This window comes from Bombina bombina, chromosome 8 (assembly GCF_027579735.1).
Source record: "Bombina bombina isolate aBomBom1 chromosome 8, aBomBom1.pri, whole genome shotgun sequence".
NCBI lineage: Eukaryota > Metazoa > Chordata > Amphibia > Anura > Bombinatoridae > Bombina > Bombina bombina.
In genome coordinates this window covers 41,186,014-41,209,480 of record NC_069506.1, presented here as the reverse complement: position 1 = coordinate 41,209,480, position 23,467 = coordinate 41,186,014, and the positions used below count along the sequence as shown (strand labels likewise).

Sequence of the window (23,467 nt, the reverse complement as noted above, 5' to 3'; positions counted from 1 at the left end):
GGGAGACAGGGGAGAGGGAGACAGGGGAGAGGGAGACAGGGGAGAGGGAGAGAGAGACAGGGGAGAGGGAGACAGGGGAGAGGGAGACAGGGGAGAGGGAGACAGGGGAGAGGGAGACAGGGGAGAGGGAGACAGGGGAGAGGGAGAGAGGGGGAGAGGGAGACAGGGGAGAGGGAGACAGGGGAGAGGGAGACAGGGGAGAGGGAGACAGGGGAGAGGGAGAGAGGGAGACAGGGGAGAGGGAGACAGGGGAGAGGGAGACAGGGGAGAGGGAGACAGGGGAGAGGGAGACAGGGGAGAGGGAGAGAGAGACAGGGGAGAGGAAGACAGGGGAGAGGGAGACAGGCAGGGGAGAGGGAGACAGGGGAGGGGGAGACAGGGGAGAGGGAGACAGGGGAGAGGGAGACAGGGGAGAGGGAGACAGGGGAGAGGGAGACAGGGGAGAGGGAGACAGGGGAGAGGGAGAGAGGGGAGAGGGAGAGAGGGGAGAGGGAGACAGGGGAGAGGGAGAGAGGGGAGAGGGAGAGAGAGAGAGGGGAGAGGGAGAGAGGGGAGAGGGAGAGAGGGAGAGAGGGGAGAGGGAGAGAGGGGAGAGGGAGAGAGGGGAGAGGGAGAGAGGGAGAGAGGGGAGAGGGGAGAGGGAGATAGGGGAGAGGGAGAGAGGGGAGAGGGAGAGAGGGGAGAGGGAGACAGGGGAGAGGGAGACAGGGGAGAGGGAGAGAGGGGAGAGGGAGAGAGGGGAGAGGGAGACAGGGGAGAGGGAGACAGGGGAGAGGGAGACAGGGGAGAGGGAGAGAGACAGGGGAGAGGGAGACAGGGGAGAGGGAGACAGCGGAGAGGGAGACAGGGGAGAGGGAGACAGGGGAGAGGGAGACAGGGAGACAGGGGAGAGGGAGAGAGGGGAGAGGGAGAGAGGGGAGAGGGAGAGAGGGGAGAGGAAGACAGGGGAGAGGGAGACAGGGGAGAGGGAGAGAGGGGAGAGGGAGAGAGGGGAGAGGGAGACAGGGGAGAGGGAGAGAGGGGAGAGGGAGAGAGGGGAGAGGGAGAGAGGGGAGAGGGAGACAGGGGAGAGGGAGACAGGGGAGAGGGAGAGAGGGGAGAGGGAGAGAGGGGAGAGGGAGAGAGGGGAGAGGGAGACAGGGGGACAGGGGAGAGGGAGAGAGAGACAGGGGAGAGGGAGAGAGAGACAGGGGGGAGAAAGAGGGGAGAGAGAGAGATAGGGCACAGAGAGAGAGAGAATATAAAAATAAAAATAAACCACACGGCCCGTGTGAACGGGCTTTAGGACTAGTATGAAATAATTAAATGCAAATATAAGTAAAAAATCAATTTTAATAAAATCAAAACATTCTAAAGTGATTGGTTCTAAATATGTCATTTTGAAAAAGAGTTTATACTGTTATATAGGAAGTCATTTTTAGACATGCGCATTTGTTTTGTTACAAATAAAAAAAAACAGATATTTGTTTTATTTTCATGAAACGAATATCCGAATGAATTCAGCACAAAATGTAAAGAAAATCAATGAATAATGACAAATTCATCAGTACTCATTTGTTTTACTTAAATAGCTAAAATACTTACCTTTAGCATGCTGGAGAGCCGGTAATCCCGTCTTCTTCACAGAGCCCTGGTCAGGTTAATAGGAGGCTTAGCACAGCAACTCCCAGGGACTGCACTAAAGCAAAAGGTCCACACTAAAGGGACAGGAAATCCCAAAATTTGGACAGAACATACAATTTTAAACAACTTTCCAATTTACTTCTATTAGCTGAATACATCTAGTTAGCCAATCACAAAAGTCAAATGTGTGCAGGCACCAATCAGCAAATAGCTCCCACTTCGTCAGGGTTGGTGGCAAAATGGGTCAGTGGGTGGGGCTTGCACACGCCATTGTTGAAGTGCACGCAGCGTTTGGGCTGAATGCAATATTATATAACAAATTTAAATTAGTGTGGAAGCAAGAAGCCTATTAAGCTGACTGATATGTGAACATAGCACTAGGGAACTAAGCCAGAAATCGGCCAAAGGGGTATACCCCGGATGTTTGCAGACAAGAGGTTGCCTTTGAGTACGTAGGAATTACATGTGATGTGTTATAGGGAAATTCCCCTTTCCCCCTCACAGTGTTTTATGCTGAATGAAGTACATTGAGTTTATAGCACATAATACTTTTGCGTGTATGAGCCCTTTTAGTGTCTTTTATAACTGTATGAGAGATTAATATGAAATAATGGGTGAGAAAGTGAGTAATTCCTCATCTGTAATCTCCCTATGCATTCTTTTCCTATTATTTTAAACTGGGTTTCAATAACATGTAAAGATTTTAATATATATTCCCACTACCTTTTTAGTTTTATTAAACAACTCTCTAATCCTCCCCCTTATTGGTCTCTGCCATGTTTGTTATGGTAGAGAGCGTCACTCTGTCACTATGAGATTGATGTCAAATAGGCATGTGTGTCTGATTCTTTATCATTATACATAAACAGTGACGTACAAATAGAAATCTAAATTTACAAATATTTTTTTTTTCTTTTTTGGAAATACAATTTTTTTTTAGAATACAAATCTTTAAGTACAAAAACAATTGTTTTTGTTTTTGAAAGTAGATATTTGATTTTTGAAGTACAATCTTCTTTTTAGGAAGTACACTTTTCTTTTTTGGAAATACAATACATTTTTTTTCTTTTGGAAGTACTTTTATTTTTTTAAATTTTTTTTGGAAATACACTTCCAGCGTGTGTCAAAACACTGTCAAAAATAGTTTTTTTGAAGTCCAATCTGTTTTGGAATTACACTTTTTTGGAAATGCAATACAATTTTTTCTTTTGGAAGAGATATTTTTTTAGGTATACAATGCTAAAACACTGCTAAAAATAAATACTAGTTCCCATTTTGCTAAAGGACTTTTCACAGTTTTACTTTAAATTAAAGGGATAGGATCGTCAACATTAAACACAAGAATCAGAAAGAAAATTTAATTTTGACACTTTTAAAATGTGCTTTGTTTTCTTGGTATCCATTGTTGAAAATGAATATGCACATATCCTAAACTAGTGGGAGCTAGTTTTTGATTGGTACCTGCATACATTTGTCTCTTGGGATTGGCTAACTAGATTTGTTCAGCTAGTTGCTAGCAGTGCAATGCTGTTCCTTCAGCAAAGGATAACAAGAGAATTAAGCATATTTGAAAATAAAAGTAAATTGAATGTTGTTTAAAATGGTAGATTCTATTTAAATCTAAATTGTAAATTCTATCTAAATGACATTTTTTGGGCTTTCCTGTCCCTTTAAATGTGGATAAATGGCTGACAATCCCAGCATATCAGTATCTCAGGTAAACTTTTTAAATACAAATACATTAGACCAGTTTCATATTGTGGCTTTATGTCCTTTTAAATAAAACTATTTTTCAAAATATTTTGCAACATAACAGTTACACAAAACAGGGAAACAATTTGGTTTTATTACTGGTATTTTTTAGAGAATGTCTGAAATTAGATTCTTGAAATGAAATAGTAAAATACATTTTAAACAATGGAAAAAACAAACAGAAATTGCCTTTGTATTTAATTTTAAATATCCTGGTGGAAAGAAATGTAGGACACCAAGGATGTTAGTGACAGATTTAAAGAATTATTATAGTTTCTAAAGCCCCAACTTGTTCATAATTTCCGCTAATAGACATAAATTTGTCTCCTGTCTGGAGTTAGCATTTAAAAAAATCCACAATAATTTAAAGAATGTTGAGCGTTATAATTTTTTTGCCCAGTAAGCTGTTTAGAAAAACATTAAAGAATAGATGAGTTGCAGAAAATGGCACGAATGAAAATCCCAACAATGAAGTTTAAATACCAAAAAAGACATTCAGAATGTTTTCACATGTTTAAAGAGATATGAAACTCAGCATTTAATTACCCATAACAATTGTAAACTATGTGTGATTAAAATATTTAGAATGTAAGTTCAATATTTATGTTGTCTGTAAATTAATTCTGAATTTCTTCCCTGCCGGCTAGAATGTATACTACAGTATCCAGAGCTATGACCCCCAAACATTTTGCACAGTTATTGCTTGATCAGTGCAAGAAATCATTTACATCTGTCCTTTACAACAATTAAGATAAGATAAATACAAGATGTTTATTTGAGAGGTATGTCATTGGACTGCAAAACAATGCAGATGTTGCTGACAAAACATTTATTTTGCTGATATTTCACAATACAGTGCTAATTTGCTGATACATATGGGCTTCATTTATCAAGCTGCAGCCGATAGTTAAAAAAATGTAACCAACAATCAGCAAGCGCTACTCAGGTACTGAACCAAAAATGGGCTGCTCCGAAGCTACTTTTTCAAATAAAGATACCAAGAGAATGAAGAAAAATTGATAATAGAAGTAAATGAGAAAGTTTCTTAAAATTGCCTGTTCTATCTGAATCATGAAAGAAAAAATGTGGGTTTCATATCCACTTTTAGCTTTTCCATCACACTAAAACACTGATTTTTAAACCTGTCCTCAGACCTCCCTAACAGGCAAGATTTTGAGGATATCTTAACTGGAGCACAGGTATATACACTGTGTGCAGAATTATTAGGCAAATGAGTATTTTGACCACATCATCCTCTTTATGCATGTTGTCTTACTCCAAGCTGTATAGGCTCGAAAGCCTACTACCAATTAAGCATATTAGGTGATGTGCATCTCTGTAATGAGAAGGGGTGTGGTCTAATGACATCAACACCCTATATCAGGTGTGCATAATTATTAGGCAACTTCCTTTCCTTTGGCAAAATGGGTCAAAAGAAGGACTTGACAGGCTCAGAAAATCAAAAATAGTGAGATATCTTGCAAAGGGATGCAGCACTCTTAAAATTACAAAGCTTCTGAAGCGTGATCATCAAACAATCAAGCGTTTCATTCAAAATAGTCAACAGGGTCGCAAGAAGCGTGTGGAAAAACCAAGGCGCAAAATAACTGCCCATGAACTGAGAAAAGTCAAGCGTGCAGCTGCCAAGATGCCACTTGCCACCAGTTTGGCCATATTTCAGAGCTGCAACATCACTGGAGTGCCCAAAAGCACAAGGTGTGCAATACTCAGAGACATGGCCAAGGTAAGAAAGGCTGAAAGACGACCACCACTGAACAAGACACACAAGCTGAAACGTCAAGACTGGGCCAAGAAATATCTCAAGACTGATTTTTCTAAGGTTTTATGGACTGATGAAATGAGAGTGAGTCTTGATGGGCCAGATGGATGGGCCCATGGCTGGATTGGTAAAGGGCAGAGAGCTCCAGTCCGACTCAGACGCCAGCAAGGTGGAGGTGGAGTACTGGTTTGGGCTGGTATCATCAAAGATGAGCTTGTGGGGCCTTTTTGGGTGGAGGATGGAGTCAAGCTCAACTCCCAGTCCTACTGCCAGTTTCTGGAAGACACCTTCTTCAAGCAGTGGTACAGGAAGAAGTCAGCATCCTTCAAGAAAAACATGATTTTCATACAGGACAATGCTCCATCACACGCGTCCAAGTACTCCACAGCGTGGCTGGCAAGAAAGGGTATAAATGAAGAAAATCTAATGACATGGCCTCCTTGTTCACCTGATCTGAACCCCATTGAGAACCTGTGGTCCATCATCAAATGTGAGATTTACAAGGAGGGAAAACAGTACACCTCTCTGAACAGTGTCTGGGAGGCTGTGGTTGCTGCTGCACGCAATGTTGATGGTGAACAGATCAAAACACTGACAGAATCCATGGATGGCAGGCTTTTGAGTGTCCTTGCAAAGAAAGGTGGCTATATTGGTCACTGATTTGTTTTTGTTTTGTTTTTGAATGTCAGAAATGTATATTTGTGAATGTTGAGATGTTATATTGGTTTCACTGGTAAAAATAAATAATTGAAATGGGTATATATTTGTTTTTTGTTAAGTTGCCTAATAATTATGCACAGTAATAGTCACCTGCACACACAGATATCCCCCTAAAATAGCTATAACTAAAAACAAACTAAAAACTACTTCCAAAACTATTCAGCTTTGATATTAATGAGTTTTTTGGGTTCATTGAGAACATGGTTGTTCTTCAATAATAAAATTAATCCTCAAAAATACAACTTGCCTAATAATTCTGCACTCCCTGTATATGTTACGGGTAAAGCCAGAAATCCGGGTAATCCTAGGATTACCCAGTGGCTGTGGGTAAAGCCCAATGTAAGATCATACTTTGGGCTTTTTTTTTATTTATATTTGAATGTGTTTTAAATAGAAATACTTGAAATTAATAACGGCTAGATTACGAGTTTTGCGTTAAGCTGAAAAAGCAGCGTTAACAGGTCATAACGCTGCTTTTTCACTACCGCTGCTATTTCGAGTCTTGCAGGTATAGGGGTATCGCACACTTGTTTGGCCTTACCGCAAACCGACTTACGTAAACTTTGTAAACCCTTTTATCTATGGGACTTCCATAGCACTGGTATTACGAGTCTGTCCTGGGAGGCCACAATGTGAGTGGTACAGCCTCTACCGACAAGATCCGTAATGCATTCTAAAGTCAGTAGTTATGTGTTTTACACTACAACGCCGTAGCATAAAACTCATAACTAAAGTGCTAAAAAGTACACTCATAAACTACCTATTAACCCCTAAACCAAGGCCCTCCCGCATCGCAAACACTATAATAAAAATTTTAACCCCTAATCTGCCGCTCCGGACATCGCCGCCACTAGAATAAACATATTAACCCCTAAACCGCCGCACTCCCGCCTCGCCAACACTAGTTAAATATTATTAACCCCTAATCTTCCACCCCTAACATCGCCGCCACCTACATTATATTTATTAACCCCTAAGTCTAACCCTAACCCTAACACCCCCTAATTGAAATATAATTTAAATAAATCTAAATAAAATTTCTATCATTAAAGGGACAATAAACACCAGAATTTTTGTTGTTTAAAAAGGTAGATAATCCCTTTATTACCCATTCCCCAATTTTGCATAACCAACACAGTTATAATAATATACTTTTTACCTCTGTGATTACCTTGTATCTATTTCTCTGCAAACTGCCCCCTTATTTCAGTTCTTTTGACAAACTTGCATTTTTAGCCAATCAGTGCTTGCTCCTAGGAGCTTCACGTGCCTGAGCTCAATGTTATCTATATGAAACGCATGAACTAACACCTTCTAGTGGTGAAAACTGTCAAAATGCTTTCAGATTAGAGGTGGCCTTCAATGTCTAAGAAATTAGCATATATACCTCCTAGATTTATCTTTCAACTAAGAATACCAAGAGAACAAAGCAAAATTGGTAATAAAAGTTAATTTGAAAGTTGTTTAGAATTACATGCCCTATTTAAATCATGAAAGTTTTTTTTTTTTTACTTGACTGTCCCTTTACATTATTCCTATTTAAAACTAAATACTTACCTATAAAATAAACCATAAGCTAGCTACAATATAACTAATAGATACATTGTAGCTAGCTTATAATTTATTTTTATTTTACAGGCAAGTTTGTATTTATTTTAACTAGGTAGAATAGTTATTAAATAGTTATTAACTATTTAATAACTACCTAGCTAAAATAAAGACAAATTTACCTGTAAAATAAAACCAAACCTAAGTTACACTAACACCTAACACTACACTTCAATTAAATAAATTACCTACATTAAATACAATTAAATAAATTTAATTAAATTAGCTAATTCACAAAAAACACTAAATTACAGAAAATAAAAAACAAATTACAGATCTTTAAACTAATTGCACCTAATCTAAGAGCCCTATCAAAATAAAAAAGTCCCCTCCCAAATAAAAAAAACCCTAGCCTAAACTAAACTACCAATAGCCCTTAAAAGGGCCTTTTCTGGGGCATTGCCCCAAAGAAATCAGCTCTTTTACCTGAAAAAAAATATAAATACCCCCCAACAGAAAAACCCACCACCCACACAACCAACCTCCCAAATAAAATACTAACTAAAAAAACCTAAGCTCCCCATTGCCCTGAAAAGGTCATTTGGATGGGCATTGCCCTTAAAAGGGCATTTAGCTCTATTGCAGGCCCAAAGCCCTAACCTAAAAAATAAACCCACCCAATACACCCTTAAAAAAATCCTAACACTAACATCCGAAGATTCACTTACCGGGAGAAGTCTTCATCCAAGCGGCAAGATGTCCTTAACGAAGCCGGCAGAAGTGGTCCTCCAGATGGGCAGAAGTCTTCATCCAGATGGCATCTTCTATCTTCATCCTTCCGGCGCGGAGAGGGTCCATCTTCAAGACATCTGACGTTGAGCATCCTCTTCCAACGAAGTCTTCTTGCTGAATGAATATCTCTTTAAGTGATGTCATCCAAGATGGCATCCCTTAGATTCCGATTGACTGATAGAATTCTATCAGCCAATCGGAATTAAGGTAGAAAAAATCCTATTGGCTGATTGGATCAGCCAATAGGATTGAGCTTGCATTCCATTGGCTGATTGGAACAGCCAATAGAATGCGAGCTCAATCCTATTGGCGGATCCAATCAGCCAATAAAATGTTTTATTCCTTAATTCTGATTGGCTGATAGAATTCTATCAGCCAATAGGAATCTAAGGGAGCTTAGGTTTTTTTAGTTAGTATTTTATTTGGGGGGATGGTTGTGTGGGTGGTGGGTTTTACTGTTGAATGGGTGTTTGTATTTTTTTACAGGTAAGAGCTGATTTCTTTGGGGCAATGCCCCTCAAAAGGCCCGTTTAAGGGCTATTGGTAGTTTAGTTTAGGCTAGGTTTTTTATTTTATTTTGGGGGGGCTTTTTTATTTTGATAGGGCTCTTAGATTTGGTGTAATTAGTTTAAAGATCTGTAATTTGTTTTTAATTTTCTGTAATTTAGTGTTTTTTGTGATTTAGCTAATTTAATTTAATTTATTTAATTGTATTTAATGTAGGTAATTTATTTAATTGTAGTGTAGTGATAGTTGTTAGTGTAACTTAGGTTAGGTTTATTTTACAGGTAAATTTGTATTTATTTTAGCTAGGTAGTTATTAAATAGTTAACTATTTAATAACTATTCTACCTATTTGAAATAAATACAAACTTGCCTGTAAAATAAAAATAAACCCTAAGCTAGCTACAATGTAACTATTAGTTATATTGTAGCTAGCTTAGGGTTTATTTTATAGGTAAGTATTTCGTTTTAAATAGGAATAATTTAGTTAATGATAGAAATTTTATTTAGATTTATTTAAATTATATTTCAATTAGAGGGGGTTAGGGTTAGGGTTAGACTTAGGTTTAGGGGTTAAAAATGTAATATAGTGGCAGCGACGTTGGGGGCGGCAGATTAGGGGTTAATAAGTGTAGGTAGGTTTGCGGCAATGTCGGGGGCAGCAGATTAGGGGTTAATAAGTGTAAGATTAGGGGTGTTTAGACTCTGGGTTCGTGCACAAGCACATACAACCAGCTCACCACTGACTTAAGCAGAACTGGTATTGGAGTGCGGTAAGGAGCACAATTTTGCTCTACGCTCACTTCTTGCCTTTTAACGCCGGGCTTGTAAAAATCCGTAATACCAGCGCTGCAGGTAAGTGAGCGGTGAGAAAAAACTGCTCGTTAGCACCGCACTGCTCATAACGCAAAACTCGGAATCTGGCCATAAGGGGAATACCTTTGGCTTTGGCACAGTTAATCTAGTGCAGTGTCGGGTTAGTGTATGAGCGATAAGTAATAGGCATTTCTTCAGTGCGCACTATAATAGTCTATGGTGAGAAGATGTTAGCATGGTCACAATATCCGAAAGTCTTGTAGTTAGCACGCTAATGCTTCCTTTTTACTTTTAACTATGTGTGCTAATGCAGCCACACTCATTTTTTAGCCCTTAGATGCTTGTGAGTGATGTCTGCATAAATTATTTGTCTAAGTGGAAATATCATTTGATGAATTGCATCATTTATTTATTTATTCTCTATTTGCGTACAACTAGACCATTTGTAAAGAACCCCACCAGTGAATCAAGATAGTGATGAGTAGACATTCTGATACTCAGTTGGTTAGTAACAAACATGATCTAAATTACTTTTATCTTCTATAGTGATAAAGTAGATAGGAGATGTCATTGCTCAGCATTCTACTTCAATAAGGTATACTAAATGTTTACTATATTTGTCTACTGAGTGTAGAATGTCCTCTTCATTTATTGGCTGCTAGAAATTTAAAGTAATGGTTGAAGACTGATAAAATAGCAGAGAGAAAAATTAAGTATTCTACCAGTTCTGGAGGGGAAGTAAGGGTGCACGGCCCCCCTCCAATCTTCTATTTTTCACTATGCATTGGGCTGGGGACGTGGGTAACAAGGTAAAAATGACTACTCCGTGCCCCTGTCCTTTTAAGCAGGCTACATCCTACAACTACCTCATCACACCCCCAGACCACCTGGCTCTGCCTTCAGAATACCCCCGGCCCTGACCCTGCTCATTGAACACCCATAACTATTCCTCCACCAACCCTGTCCCTACACATTGAAAACCCACAACTAAACCCAGTGTTTAACCACCATAATAAGGTTTCTAATATTGTCACTGTATGCTACAAAGATGATGTGTAGAGAAAGTCAAGAAAAGACAAGTTATAGAATTGAAAGAAATAAATTAAGTGTAATGAATGGGCATGTTTTTGATTGGAAATATGTGATGTGAGGAATAAGAAGGTCAGAGGGACGTAGAGGAGAGAGAAAGTAATAAAGGAGAGTGAGATATCAGGGATATTAGACCACAGGGTGAGGGAGTTGATGAAGAAGACAGTGTGAAGTAAATGGGCAGTGCAATGTAAAATATCTGCATACAAAATACAACTGTTTAGTAATTTAACCTATCAATTTATAGATAGATAGATAGATAGATAGATAGATGATAGATAGATAGATAGATAGATATATGATAGATATATGATAGATAGATAGATGAAAAATAGATAGATAGATAGATAGATAGATAGATAGATAGATAGATAGATAGATAGATAGATAGATAGATAGATAGATAGATACAATAGATAGATAGACAGAGGATAGATAGATAGATGATAGATAGATGATAAATATATATAGATAGATACAATAGATCAGGGGTGTTAAACTCATTTGAGTCATGGGCCATTTTCCATACAAGTGCCACTCATGTGGGCCGTACACTACCTACATATCCTGCCATTGCTAAACACAGCAGTGGCATTTGCTATATCTGTATATATTTCAAAAGATTGTGTTCTGTAACTCCTAAGTAACTTACTCAGGCTATCTATCTATTAGATAGATAGATAGATAGATGATAGATAGATAGATAGATAGATAGATAGATAGATAGATAGAAAGATAGATAGGAAGATAGATAGATACAATAGAGAGAGATAGAGAGAGAGAGAAAGAGAGAAAGAGAGAGAGAGGAAGAGAGTGTGAGAGAAAGAGAAAAAGAGACAGAAAGAGAGAGAGTGAGAGAGCGAAAGAGACAGAAAGAGAGAGAGTGAGAGAGAGAAAGAGACAGAAAGAGAGAGAGTGAGAGAGAGAGAAAGAGACAGAAAGAGAGAGAGTGAGAGAGAGAGAAAGAGACAGAGAGAGAGTGAGAGAGAGAGAAAGAGACAGAAAGAGAGAGAGTGAGAGAGAGAGAAAGAGACAGAAAGAGATTGAGTGAGAGAGAGAGAAAGAGACAGAAAGAGAGAGAGTGAGTGAGAGAGAGAGAGAGAGACAAAGAGAGAGAGAGAGAGAGAAAGAGACAGAAAGAGAGAGAGTGAGAGAGAGAAAGAGACAGAAAGAGAGAGAGTGAGAGAGAGAGAAAGAGACAGAAAGAGATAGAGAGATTCAGCAGTCAATTTATTTCCATCTCCTCTACATTTAATTTACATTTTTCTTTGAATTTTTGATAAGTATTAAATCATTGGGTTTCATGTCCCTTTAAAGAATGTCAACCATCTAAACAGCACAAAGGGATCAAACTGAAATTCTTACCTTGACAGGTTTTTCCATCCTCTTTTAGACTTTGCCCATTGGAGCATTTACAGTAGAAGCTACCAATGGTATTGCAGCACTGAAATTCACACCCTCCATTGCTGTTCTCACATTCATTAACATCTGGAAAAAAAATGTAAATAACTTTAGAAACAATTATGTGATGGTTTTTGTTGTGAATGATGATAGCATCTTTCCTTTTAGGTCATTTCCTCTCAACTATGCTTTTTCTGTGGCAAAACTGTAGAGCATGTTAAAGAAAAATATTAGATTAAAGGGAAATTAAACACTTTGAGATGCTAATATAAAATGATAATGCGTATATATATATATATATATATATATATATATATATATATATATATATATATATATATATATATATATATATATATATATATATAAAACCTCTGCAATATACTTTCATTATGTATTTTGTCCCCTTTTCCTGTAATTCTATTACGAAATTGTGAGCTTTTAAGTTTCCGTTAGAAATGGAAGTGCAGAACACTGTTATATTCCACACAGCCATTGGCTGCCCACTCTAGTGACCTATTTATAACTGTCTCTAATTGGCCACAGCAGAGAAGGTAGAGAAGGTAACCTAAGTTACAACATGGCAGCTCCCATTGTTTTACAGACACTAAAATCTGACACTTAATTTGTGAATATTTAAACAACAAATAAAACTTTTAAAAAAATACATCTACATGTTATTCTCAGACTAATCTTTTCTTTGAATGCATCATTCTATCTACCATTTATTTAGTGTTTAATGCTCACTTTAATGAAGAGAAACTCTAAAATGCTGGGGTAAAATAAATCTAAAATTCAACGCCAATTAATAGTCCAAAACAACAAACACTAATTGACATGGTGAAAATATACTTTCCATTAAACACAGGATTTCAGTGTTTCTGTAAATTGCATTGAAAAGTAACTGATTTTTAATGGTTAAAGCATAAAGCTTTGAATTGGTATTAAGTCTGATTAGAATTTGCTAAAAATACATACTAGAGCTGACAGAGATACCTTAAAGATTAATAAACACATTACAGACATTTACTGAAGTGGTATTCGGAAAGAAACTGTAAATTATTCAAGGTGTATGCTCTCATTTGTGATGTATAATGGAGATAAATTCTCTACAAATCTTTCCTTGCTACTTTACTACGCATTTCATGCAATAAACACATATTTTCTCCATTCTTCAATAGGCCCCATAGAATAACATAGTAGACTGGAGATGTTGGATTGACTGTTTGTGAGTAAATCAAAAGAATATCAATGTTTGCACTCCACAATAACAGATATTAATTTCTTCATTTAAAAAAAATGCAGACAAAGAAATAGAAAATGAATTTGTCTCAAATGAATTTGTCTCACGCGTTTTGGCTAACTGGTGTAATCATAGATGCTACCATACAGTGACATCATCATTTAAAGTTGCAAATTAATCATGATTGGTTTAGAACAAAAAATGTGATTGTTTGAAAGGCAGTCTGAATTTTCTCAAGTAAGAATGAAAGAAGAATTAAAGTGATGTGATGGACTATTAGATCCTAAATACATAATATAATTATCCAAATGAAGATACAAAGATTAAAACATTAAACTTTGAAAGATTATATATATATCAAATTCAGGATTAAAACCACTGTGTTGTTAGTCAATATAGCATGGTGGGTTTGATTCTTTAAAAAACCACCCAGTTCTATTTTTGTCTTTGATGCTTATTAGGGATGGGTGAATGTTTTGAAACATTTTAAAATGTAAAACAAAATTCAATACATTTGTTTGTTTGAATTGAATTTAAAGTGTCATAATACATGTTCAGATCTGTGCATATCGTAAAAGGGCTAATTAAGTAAAAAAATAGTTTGCATTAAACAATTGTTTAAAAATTGCTTGCAAGTATTTTAAAATAATTTTCAAAAATAAGCAAAATTGCTTACATAGCTATGCTGTCTGGAGTAGTCTGATCCACCTCCCTTTTCAGTGTTTAGCATCAGAAACACAGGCATTGTATTTCACAGCAGCTTATTTGCTTTTAGGAATGCTCCAGCAGATAATCACTGTGTACTTCTGCATTCTACCAAACCAATGGCAGATATAGATACAGCCATAGAAGGAAATGTGTGGGGGGAGTTAAACCTTTACAATTCGGAAACTTAAAAGAAAGGGTTAATGGCGAGGCACTGCAGTATAAATTTGCAGGTAATGTAATTAAAGTACATATTATATTTTGTCCCTATCCCAACTTGTTTTATGTTCCTTTAAAATGGTCATATAACATTCTAATATTCTTTTTTTCTAATATTTATTTTTAAATTCAAAGAACATTTGAAAACATTTGTTCGAATAATCGAATGTTTAGCTATGTATTTAACATCAAATTCAAAAATATTACTAACATTCAATTTCAGACTCGTTTTAAGTAAATAGAGTTTTTAATATTCGATTTTGATTTTGAAATAGTATTTCTAATCTACATTTATCTTTTTTGAATGTAAATCAAATTCGTAATTGAAATCAAAATCAAAAGTTACATTTAAAATTGAAATCAAACCTCAAAATCAAACTCAAAATTCGAAATAGAAAGTTACATTCAAAAACCGGAAATAACATTACATTTTTGAATGTAAAAAATAATCGTTCTTATTAACATTCAACTTTCCAAATCAAATTTCGACAATAAAATTTATTCTGCCATTCCAATTTGAGTTTAAACACATTTGACCATCCCTTATGCTTATACACAAAAAGCTCACACTCTTTTATATACTTTAGTGAATAAGCATTATAGAAAATTATACATTTTGATAAGACTATAGAGACTGGAGAGTTTGCAGAAGCTGGTGAAATTGTTAATGAATCTAACCCAGGATGATATGATTTTAATACATTGGGGCCGATTTATCAAGGGCCGAATAGCCCCTGATGCCCCTGTTTCCGCGCGAGCCTTCAGGCTCACCAGAAACAGCAGTTATAAAGCAGCGGTCTTAAAGGGACATTAAACGCAAAATTTTTCTTTCACAATTCAGACAGATAATACAATTTTAAACAACATTCCAATTTACTTCACTTATCTAATTTGATTCATTCTTTAGATATCCTTTGTTAAAGAAATAGCAATGCACACGGGAGAGCCAATCACAGGAGGCATCTATGTGCAGCCACCAATTAGAAGCTACTGAGCCTATCTAGATATGCTTGTCAGGAAAGAATATCAAGAGAATGAAGCGAATTAGATAATAGAAGTAAATTAGAAAGTTGGTTAAAATGGTGTTCTCTATCTGAATCAAGAAAGAAAAAAATTGGGTTTAATGTCCCTTTAAGACCGCTGCTCCTTAACTGGTCTGCCACCTCTGAGGCTGCGGAAATCAATCTGCACGATCGTGTATGATTGGGCTGATTGATACCCCCTGCTAGCGGCTGATTGTCCACGAATCTAAGGAGGGCGGCATTTCACAAGCAGTTCACTAGAACTGCTTGTGCAATGTTAAATGCTGACAGCATATGCTGTTGGTATTCAGCGATGTCTGGCAGACATAAATCATCCCCTTAGCATCTACCAAATCAAAGAAAAAAAACAAAAATATATGACAAAAAAATGTTTGTCAAAGATCATAAAAAAAGATAGATCGAAATAAAAATGTTTAAATTAAAGGGACATTAATGTAATTGATATAGTTTATTGCATCTAAAAATGTCTAGAAGTCATTCATATGCATAATACACATTTTTAACAGTTAACTGTCCCTTTAACTGAAATTTGTAAATGTTATCCAATAGTTATGTTTATTTAAAACCGTTGCATGTTTAACAAAATATTACTGAACATTTACACATTGAAGTACATTTAGATAAACAATGATTTCCTTTACTAAGGCTTAATTTTTTTTATCTTAAAGGGACATAAAACTTAATTTTTATTTCTTTCATGATTAAGATAGAGCATGTAATTTTAAACACTATAATCTAATTTATTTTGTTCTCTTGCTATCCTTTGTTACCTAGGTATGCTCAGGAGCTGCTAATTGGTGATTGCACATATATGCCTCATGTTTTGAGCTCACCCATTGTGTTCAGCTAGCTCCCAGTAGTGCACTGCTGATTCTTCAAAAAAAGGATGCTAAGAGAATGAAGTAAATTAGATGTTAGAATTAAATTTAATGATATTCTCTATCTGAATCGTGAAAGATTTTGTTTTTTGGATGTCATGTCCCTTTAAACTGTAATTGTTAAAATAAAACAAAACAAATTATTTATTATTTTTCTTACTGATTACCCACATAATGTATATTGTGGCTATTTACAAGGAATATATACAAGTAAATGTGCTTCACTAAAACAGCCCTGATATTTTATCCTCTATATGATAATTACAACACACATTTTTATAAACAGTTATTTGTCAAAAATGTTCAAAATCCAGCTGGTCTTTCTATATTATCATATGCAGGATGTAAAAAATCAGGATTTAAAAAAAAAAAGTTACATTTTTGTGACATACAAGTACTTTTTGCACTTTTGGAAAGAAAAGCACGTGATAATCAGAATAAAAAAATGACCACTACACATACAGTTGATATTTAATATCAGCCAGCTGTTGTGAAGTGAAAGATTTCTGTATGAAACATCTGGCATGACAAAAAAACCATAATCATCTGTTAGATCAGCAGAGAGGAAGCAAGGTGAGTAATATATAGAACATTGCATCATATGTTTTATACAGACTGATTGACTTTGGAAAATGTCAGGTCTGTAAACATTTTTATATGAACGTAAAAGTCTGTAACATATTACAGGTGTTTAACATTACTTATACCACGTGCTTAAAGTTACATTAACCTCAAAATTAATTTGCCATAATATGTTTAATTATGTGTAACTAATCTTTTCATTATTTTTTTTACCCACTTTTCCTTTAATTCAATGTTAAAAATTGTAGTTTTTCCAATTCCCCCATCCTTCATAATTCAGAATTGTAAACCTGCAACATGCAGTTTTTACATGATTTATTTATATATGTTCCTAATTAACCACAGCTAGAGAAATATGATATAAACATACTGAAGACGGTCATTTAATGGGTATGTCTCTGTGCTACAAAACAATGCACAAATTTAAGACCAAAATTAAAGATAAAATATATTTAAAACATTTATTTTTTTTATAAAGATTGATTTGCAGTGCGATGCTTAACGGGATAGGAAACCCCAAAGTTTTCTTTCATGATTTGGATAGAACAACTTTCCAATTTACTTCTATTATCAATTTTGCTTCATTCTCTTGCTATCCTTTGCTGAAGGAACAGCATTACACTACTGGCAGCTAGCTGAACACATCTATTTCACCAATCACAAGAGACAAATGTGTGCAGGCACCAATCAGCATCTAGCTCCCACTAGTGTAGGATATGTGCATATTCTTTTTCAACAAGGGATACCAAGAGAACGAAGCACATTTGAAAATAGAAGTTCATTTAAAAGTGTCTTAAAATTACATGCACTATCTGTATAATGCAAGTTTAATTTTGACTTTCCTATCCCTTTAAAGGGACATGAAACCCTGATCTTTTCTTTCACGATTCAAATAGAGCATGATATTTTAAACTGCTCACTAATTTACTTTGATTATCAAATTTTCTTTTGGTACCTTTTGTTGAAAAGCAGGGATGTAAGGGGGGGCGTGTCTGGGCACCGAACCAATATGGCTGCAATATTAGGAACTCTGGATGATGAATAAGATATCCGCCGAATATCTTCTGTAAACAGCACCATCAACTATAGAAAACAAGTGATATAGACTCACTATAGTTTTGTGAATTCAATGATATCAAGATTGCTGTTTAAGTGAACCTAGAACCCTGATCTGGACCGCTAGGATCTCTGGTGGTGGCTTAACCTTGGGATCCTGACACCCCCCCCCCCCCAGTAATCTGGGTAGAGCAGTTGCTTTGGAACTGCATAAATAACAATCTCTCGCAATGGAAGATTTCTGCATCATTAAGACCTCTTGGAAGAATTTGAGGGGATGATGGCCGATAGATTAAAAAAAATTACCAAGCTTTTCCAAGCTACAGATAGATACACAACCGCATGACCTACAGAAAAGGCAGGAGTGAGACATGAGCCAGGTACAGGAGTGGTGCTGCCACCAGTATACCAGTAGTGCCTACACTTACCTCTATGTGAGGTTGACTGCCAGACCTCTTAGACAAACGATTCTGCCAGACGAAACTGTTGAGAAGGTCTTCTAGCAACCCAACCCAAGGGATGCAGCAAAGATTAGACACTGTTAGTAAAGTGGGACCCTATCGGTTACAGTTTCTTCTTACCCCCAAACGTCAATGATCTAAACCTGGGAATGCCATTGCCCCAAAAGCTGATCATCCATATCCCTGTATGCAATTGGCTCAATTCGGGGCATATGGTCACAGACTGAAACGCCATACCAGTCGACTACAGCACAGGGAGGCTCCTATTTACTATAGAGAAGCAAGCCATTAACACTGCTTTTTTTGTTCTCCTCTGTCTGCTGCCTTAAAGTTGGAGTAGGTTAAAAACCCCTTCTGATTTGCTCAATGTCAAGTGGACTTTTCTTACTTCTAATTTGACTGGACTTTTTGTTGTATCCTAGCTCCAGAGAAAAGTGAATAGACCCTAGTGAATGTATACTATATATATCATGTATAATCCATATATGTCCACCATGGGTGAATTGGTTACCTATCTAAAAGTGAAAAGATATAGCCAGCTATAAAACTCACATTACTATCACAATTTATAACGGGTCTCCTATTTGATCTCCTGATGAGCCTATGGGGCATATTTAACAATGTGCTAGCGGACATGATACAAAGTAGCGTATCATGTCCGCTGTACATCTCTGCCCATCGATAAATGCAGACAGCATACACTATCGGCATTTATCATTGCACCAGCAGTTCTGGTGAACTACTGGGTCAATCCCGCCCCCTGCAGATTTTGCGGCCAATCAGCTGCTAGCAAGGGGTGTCAATCAACCCGATCATATTCGATTGGGTTGAATTTTGTCCGCCGCCTCCAAGCCGGTGGACAAGTTATGGAGCAGTGGTCTTTAGACCGCTATCTCATAACTTCTTGATATCTTCTGTTTCCGGCGAGCCTTCAGGTGTTTGATAAATATGCCCCTATAACTTAATGTGCAATAGCATTCTTACCCCTCTTGGTTTGTTATTAATGATGACCACTTGGTCTCTGATTGAGGTATCTTAAGAGGGATCACTCAGAGTGATATTTGTCATTATACAGCTATGGTCTTTCTTTTAAATATGCTAGTTCACCCACAAATAACATAGGTATAGATCTACTAAGTAATCTATAGGAAATGTTTTGTCTGTATAATGGCCTAAAACTTAGCTCAGCCATATTCTAAGCTATAATAAAAAGAGAGAGAAGCGCTCAACCTGGAAACGAACAATAGCATAATAGCTTGTTCTATGGCTAGTTACCACCCAAGAAGCAGCCTCTTTTTGCTCAACATGTGCCTTTCACAGAGAAAAACTTTCCTGAAGCATATCAGTCTGATCCTGACTTCACAGTGCAGTCCAGCCCCGAAATACCAGGCAATTCTTCTCTGAACAAGAGAAACAGCAAAACCCCAGACGTACGTTTCGGCCTATTGTGGGCCTCGTCAGTGAGGTGCAGCCATATCCCTCTAGGCACACTGAGCAACGGGTCCACGTCTGGATTCCCGCATCACACTTAGGGAGACTTCCCAAAATGTCATAATTTGCATAAATAAAAAGAGAGAGAAGCGCTCAACCTGGAAACGAACAATAGCATAATAGCTTGTTCTATGGCTAGTTACCACCCAAGAAGCAGCCTCTTTTTGCTCAACATGTGCCTTTCACAGAGAAAAACTTTCCTGAAGCATATCAGTCTGATCCTGACTTCACAGTGCAGTCCAGCCCCGAAATACCAGGCAATTCTTCTCTGAACAAGAGAAACAGCAAAACCCCAGACGTACGTTTCGGCCTATTGTGGGCCTCGTCAGTGAGGTGCAGCCATATCCCTCTAGGCACACTGAGCAACGGGTCCACGTCTGGATTCCCGCATCACACTTAGGGAGACTTCCCAAAATGTCATAATTTGCATAAATAAAAAGAGAGAGAAGCGCTCAACCTGGAAACGAACAATAGCATAATAGCTTGTTCTATGGCTAGTTACCACCCAAGAAGCAGCCTCTTTTTGCTCAACATGTGCCTTTCACAGAGAAAAACTTTCCTGAAGCATATTAGTCTGATCCTGACTTCACAGTGCAGTCCAGCCCCGAAATACCAGGCAATTCTTCTCTGAACAAGAGAAACAGCAAAACCCCAGACGTACGTTTCGGCCTATTGTGGGCCTCGTCAGTGAGGTGCAGCCATATCCCTCTAGGCACACTGAGCAACGGGTCCACGTCTGGATTCCCGCATCACACTTAGGGAGACTTCCCAAAATGTCATAATTTGCATAAATAAAAAGAGAGAGAAGCGCTCAACCTGGAAACGAACAATAGCATAATAGCTTGTTCTATGGCTAGTTACCACCCAAGAAGCAGCCTCTTTATGCTCAACATGTGCCTTTCACAGAGAAAAACTTTCCTGAAGCATATCAGTCTGATCCTGACTCCAGTCTGTCTCCCTAAGTGTGATGCGGGAATCCAGACGTGGACCCGTTGCTCAGTGTGCCTAGAGGGATATGGCTGCACCTCACTGACGAGGCCCACAATAGGCCGAAACGTACGTCTGGGGTTTTGCTGTTTCTCTTGTTCAGAGAAGAATTGCCTGGTATTTCGGGGCTGGACTGTACTGTGAAGTCAGGATCAGACTGATATGCTTCAGGAAAGTTTTTCTCTGTGAAAGGCACATATTGAGCAAAAAGAGGCTGCTTCTTGGGTGGTAACTAGCCATAGAACAAGCTATTATGCTATTGTTCGTTTCCAGGTTGAGCGCTTCTCTCTTTTTATTTATGCAAATTATGACATTTTGGGAAGTCTCCCTAAGTGTGATGCGGGAATCCAGACGTGGACCCGTTGCTCAGTGTGCCTAGAGGGATATGGCTGCACCTCACTGACGAGGCCCACAATAGGCCGAAACGTACGTCTGGGGTTTTGCTGTTTCTCTTGTTCAGAGAAGAATTGCCTGGTATTTCGGGGCTGGACTGTACTGTGAAGTCAGGATCAGACTGATATGCTTCAGGAAAATTTTTCTCTGTGAAAGGCACATATTGAGCAAAAAGAGGCTGCTTCTTGGGTGGTAACTAGCCATAGAACAAGCTATTATGCTATTGTTCGTTTCCAGGTTGAGCGCTTCTCTCTTTTTATTTATGCAAATTATGACATTTTGGGAAGTCTCCCTAAGTGTGATGCGGGAATCCAGACGTGGACCCGTTGCTCAGTGTGCCTAGAGGGATATGGCTGCACCTCACTGACGAGGCCCACAATAGGCCGAAACGTACGTCTGGGGTTTTGCTGTTTCTCTTGTTCAGAGAAGAATTGCCTGGTATTTCGGGGCTGGACTGTACTGTGAAGTCAGGATCAGACTGATATGCTTCAGGAAAGTTTTTCTCTGTGAAAGGCACATATTGAGCAAAAAGAGGCTGCTTCTTGGGTGGTAACTAGCCATAGAACAAGCTATTATGCTATTGTTCGTTTCCAGGTTGAGCGCTTCTCTCTTTTTATTTATGCAAATTATGACATTTTGGGAAGTCTCCCTAAGTGTGATGCGGGAATCCAGACGTGGACCCGTTGCTCAGTGTGCCTAGAGGGATATGGCTGCACCTCACTGACGAGGCCCACAATAGGCCGAAACGTACGTCTGGGGTTTTGCTGTTTCTCTTGTTCAGAGAAGAATTGCCTGGTATTTCGGGGCTGGACTGTACTGTGAAGTCAGGATCAGACTGATATGCTTCAGGAAAGTTTTTCTCTGTGAAAGGCACATATTGAGCAAAAAGAGGCTGCTTCTTGGGTGGTAACTAGCCATAGAACAAGCTATTATGCTATTGTTCGTTTCCAGGTTGAGCGCTTCTCTCTTTTTATTTATATTCTAAGCTATACCTTATCTGTTTATTTTTATGCAAATATTACTTTATATTACCAATTTATTGTGCATACTTGCTAATCCATATACAGGTAGCCCTCAGTTTACGCTAGGGTTAGGTTCCAGAAGGAATGGTATCAAAACCATTGTAAATTGAAACCCAGTTTATAATGTAAGTCAGTGGGAAGTGAGGGAGATAGGTTCCAGGCCCCTCTCAAAATTGTCATAAGTAACACCTAATACATTATTTTTAAAGCTTTAAAATGAAGACTTTAAATGCTAAACAGCATTATAAACCTAATAAAATAATCACACAACACAGACTTCACTTGCATTTTTCTGCAAACAGTTCTTTCTATGCATTCCAATCTGGACTGATTTATAGACAGGAAGATCTTGTTCCTTTGAAATCTGCTCGATAGCTCAGGTCTGGTTAAACTGATTAATTTCAGCTTGCTTGGCTTTGCTGCAACACAAGCGGACAGCTCCACCTACTGGCTATTTTAATAAATGCACTGCTTCTCAATGCTTTTCAATAGCAGTCACATGACTGGAAAAAAATGGTTGTTATTCTGAAACGGTGTAAATTGAACCGTTGTAAAACTAGGGCCACCTGTATTTGTATTGGATTCCACTGCTGTGGACCTACCTAATAATTGGGATACAATGTTTATTATATTCTCTATAAGCAGCTTATACTTCCTCCAAATGTGTGCACTATTTAACCCAGAATACAAGGTGTCTGTATCATTAGATTTAATGGTCTTGAGCTCTCAAAATGTATACCTGAGTGTTTGAGGGGTTTCCTAAAATTACTACTATCCCTATGTTTAAGATATTTGCCATAAGTTGAGGGACCCTGTTTCTATTTCATCATAGACCTTAAAGAAAGCTTCTATAACTCACACTCCCTAACTTCCCTACAATAGGACAGATCGAAGAGGGCTCCTATCTTATTTTACAGTTGGAGATATCTTCCCTTTTAATTTACAATGATACTCTTCTAAATATTTGTCTATTTACATTTCAGATATCTTTACTAGTCTATATATTACTTTCAAGGTCCAAGAGTGACCGTGTATGTCAGTTAAATTCCTCTAGCTGTATTCAGTGTACAATTGAGCCCATGAGTGACCACTTGAGGATGGAGAGGAATAATATTGCCAAAAAAAGGAGGTTCCAGATTATTATGTTAAACACAGAAAATATCAAAAAGAATTTGAGAAGCACCAGGGTGGATGACGAGTGAAACAAAAATTGTTTATTGTACTAAACAAGCAAACAAGTGTAAAGACGTACAATGTAGTGACGTAGCAAGAACAATGTTGCAGCGGGTAATAAACCCCTGGGGTAAAAAATAAGTGCGGTTGTGCTGTGTGCACAGGCTGACGCGTTTTGGCTCTTGCCTT

General features: G+C 37.8%; 1 protein-coding gene across 1 annotated transcript in view; it reads right to left on the bottom strand.

Annotated features, from left to right (window-relative positions):
- Positions 1-23,467, bottom strand: part of MEGF6 (multiple EGF like domains 6) — a 681,655-nt gene that overhangs the window by 237,358 nt on the left and 420,830 nt on the right. The window contains exon 5 of the mRNA XM_053690339.1: positions 11,990-12,112. Within this exon, the coding sequence (XP_053546314.1) occupies positions 11,990-12,112 (123 nt within the window). The remainder of the gene's footprint in view (positions 1-11,989; positions 12,113-23,467) is intronic.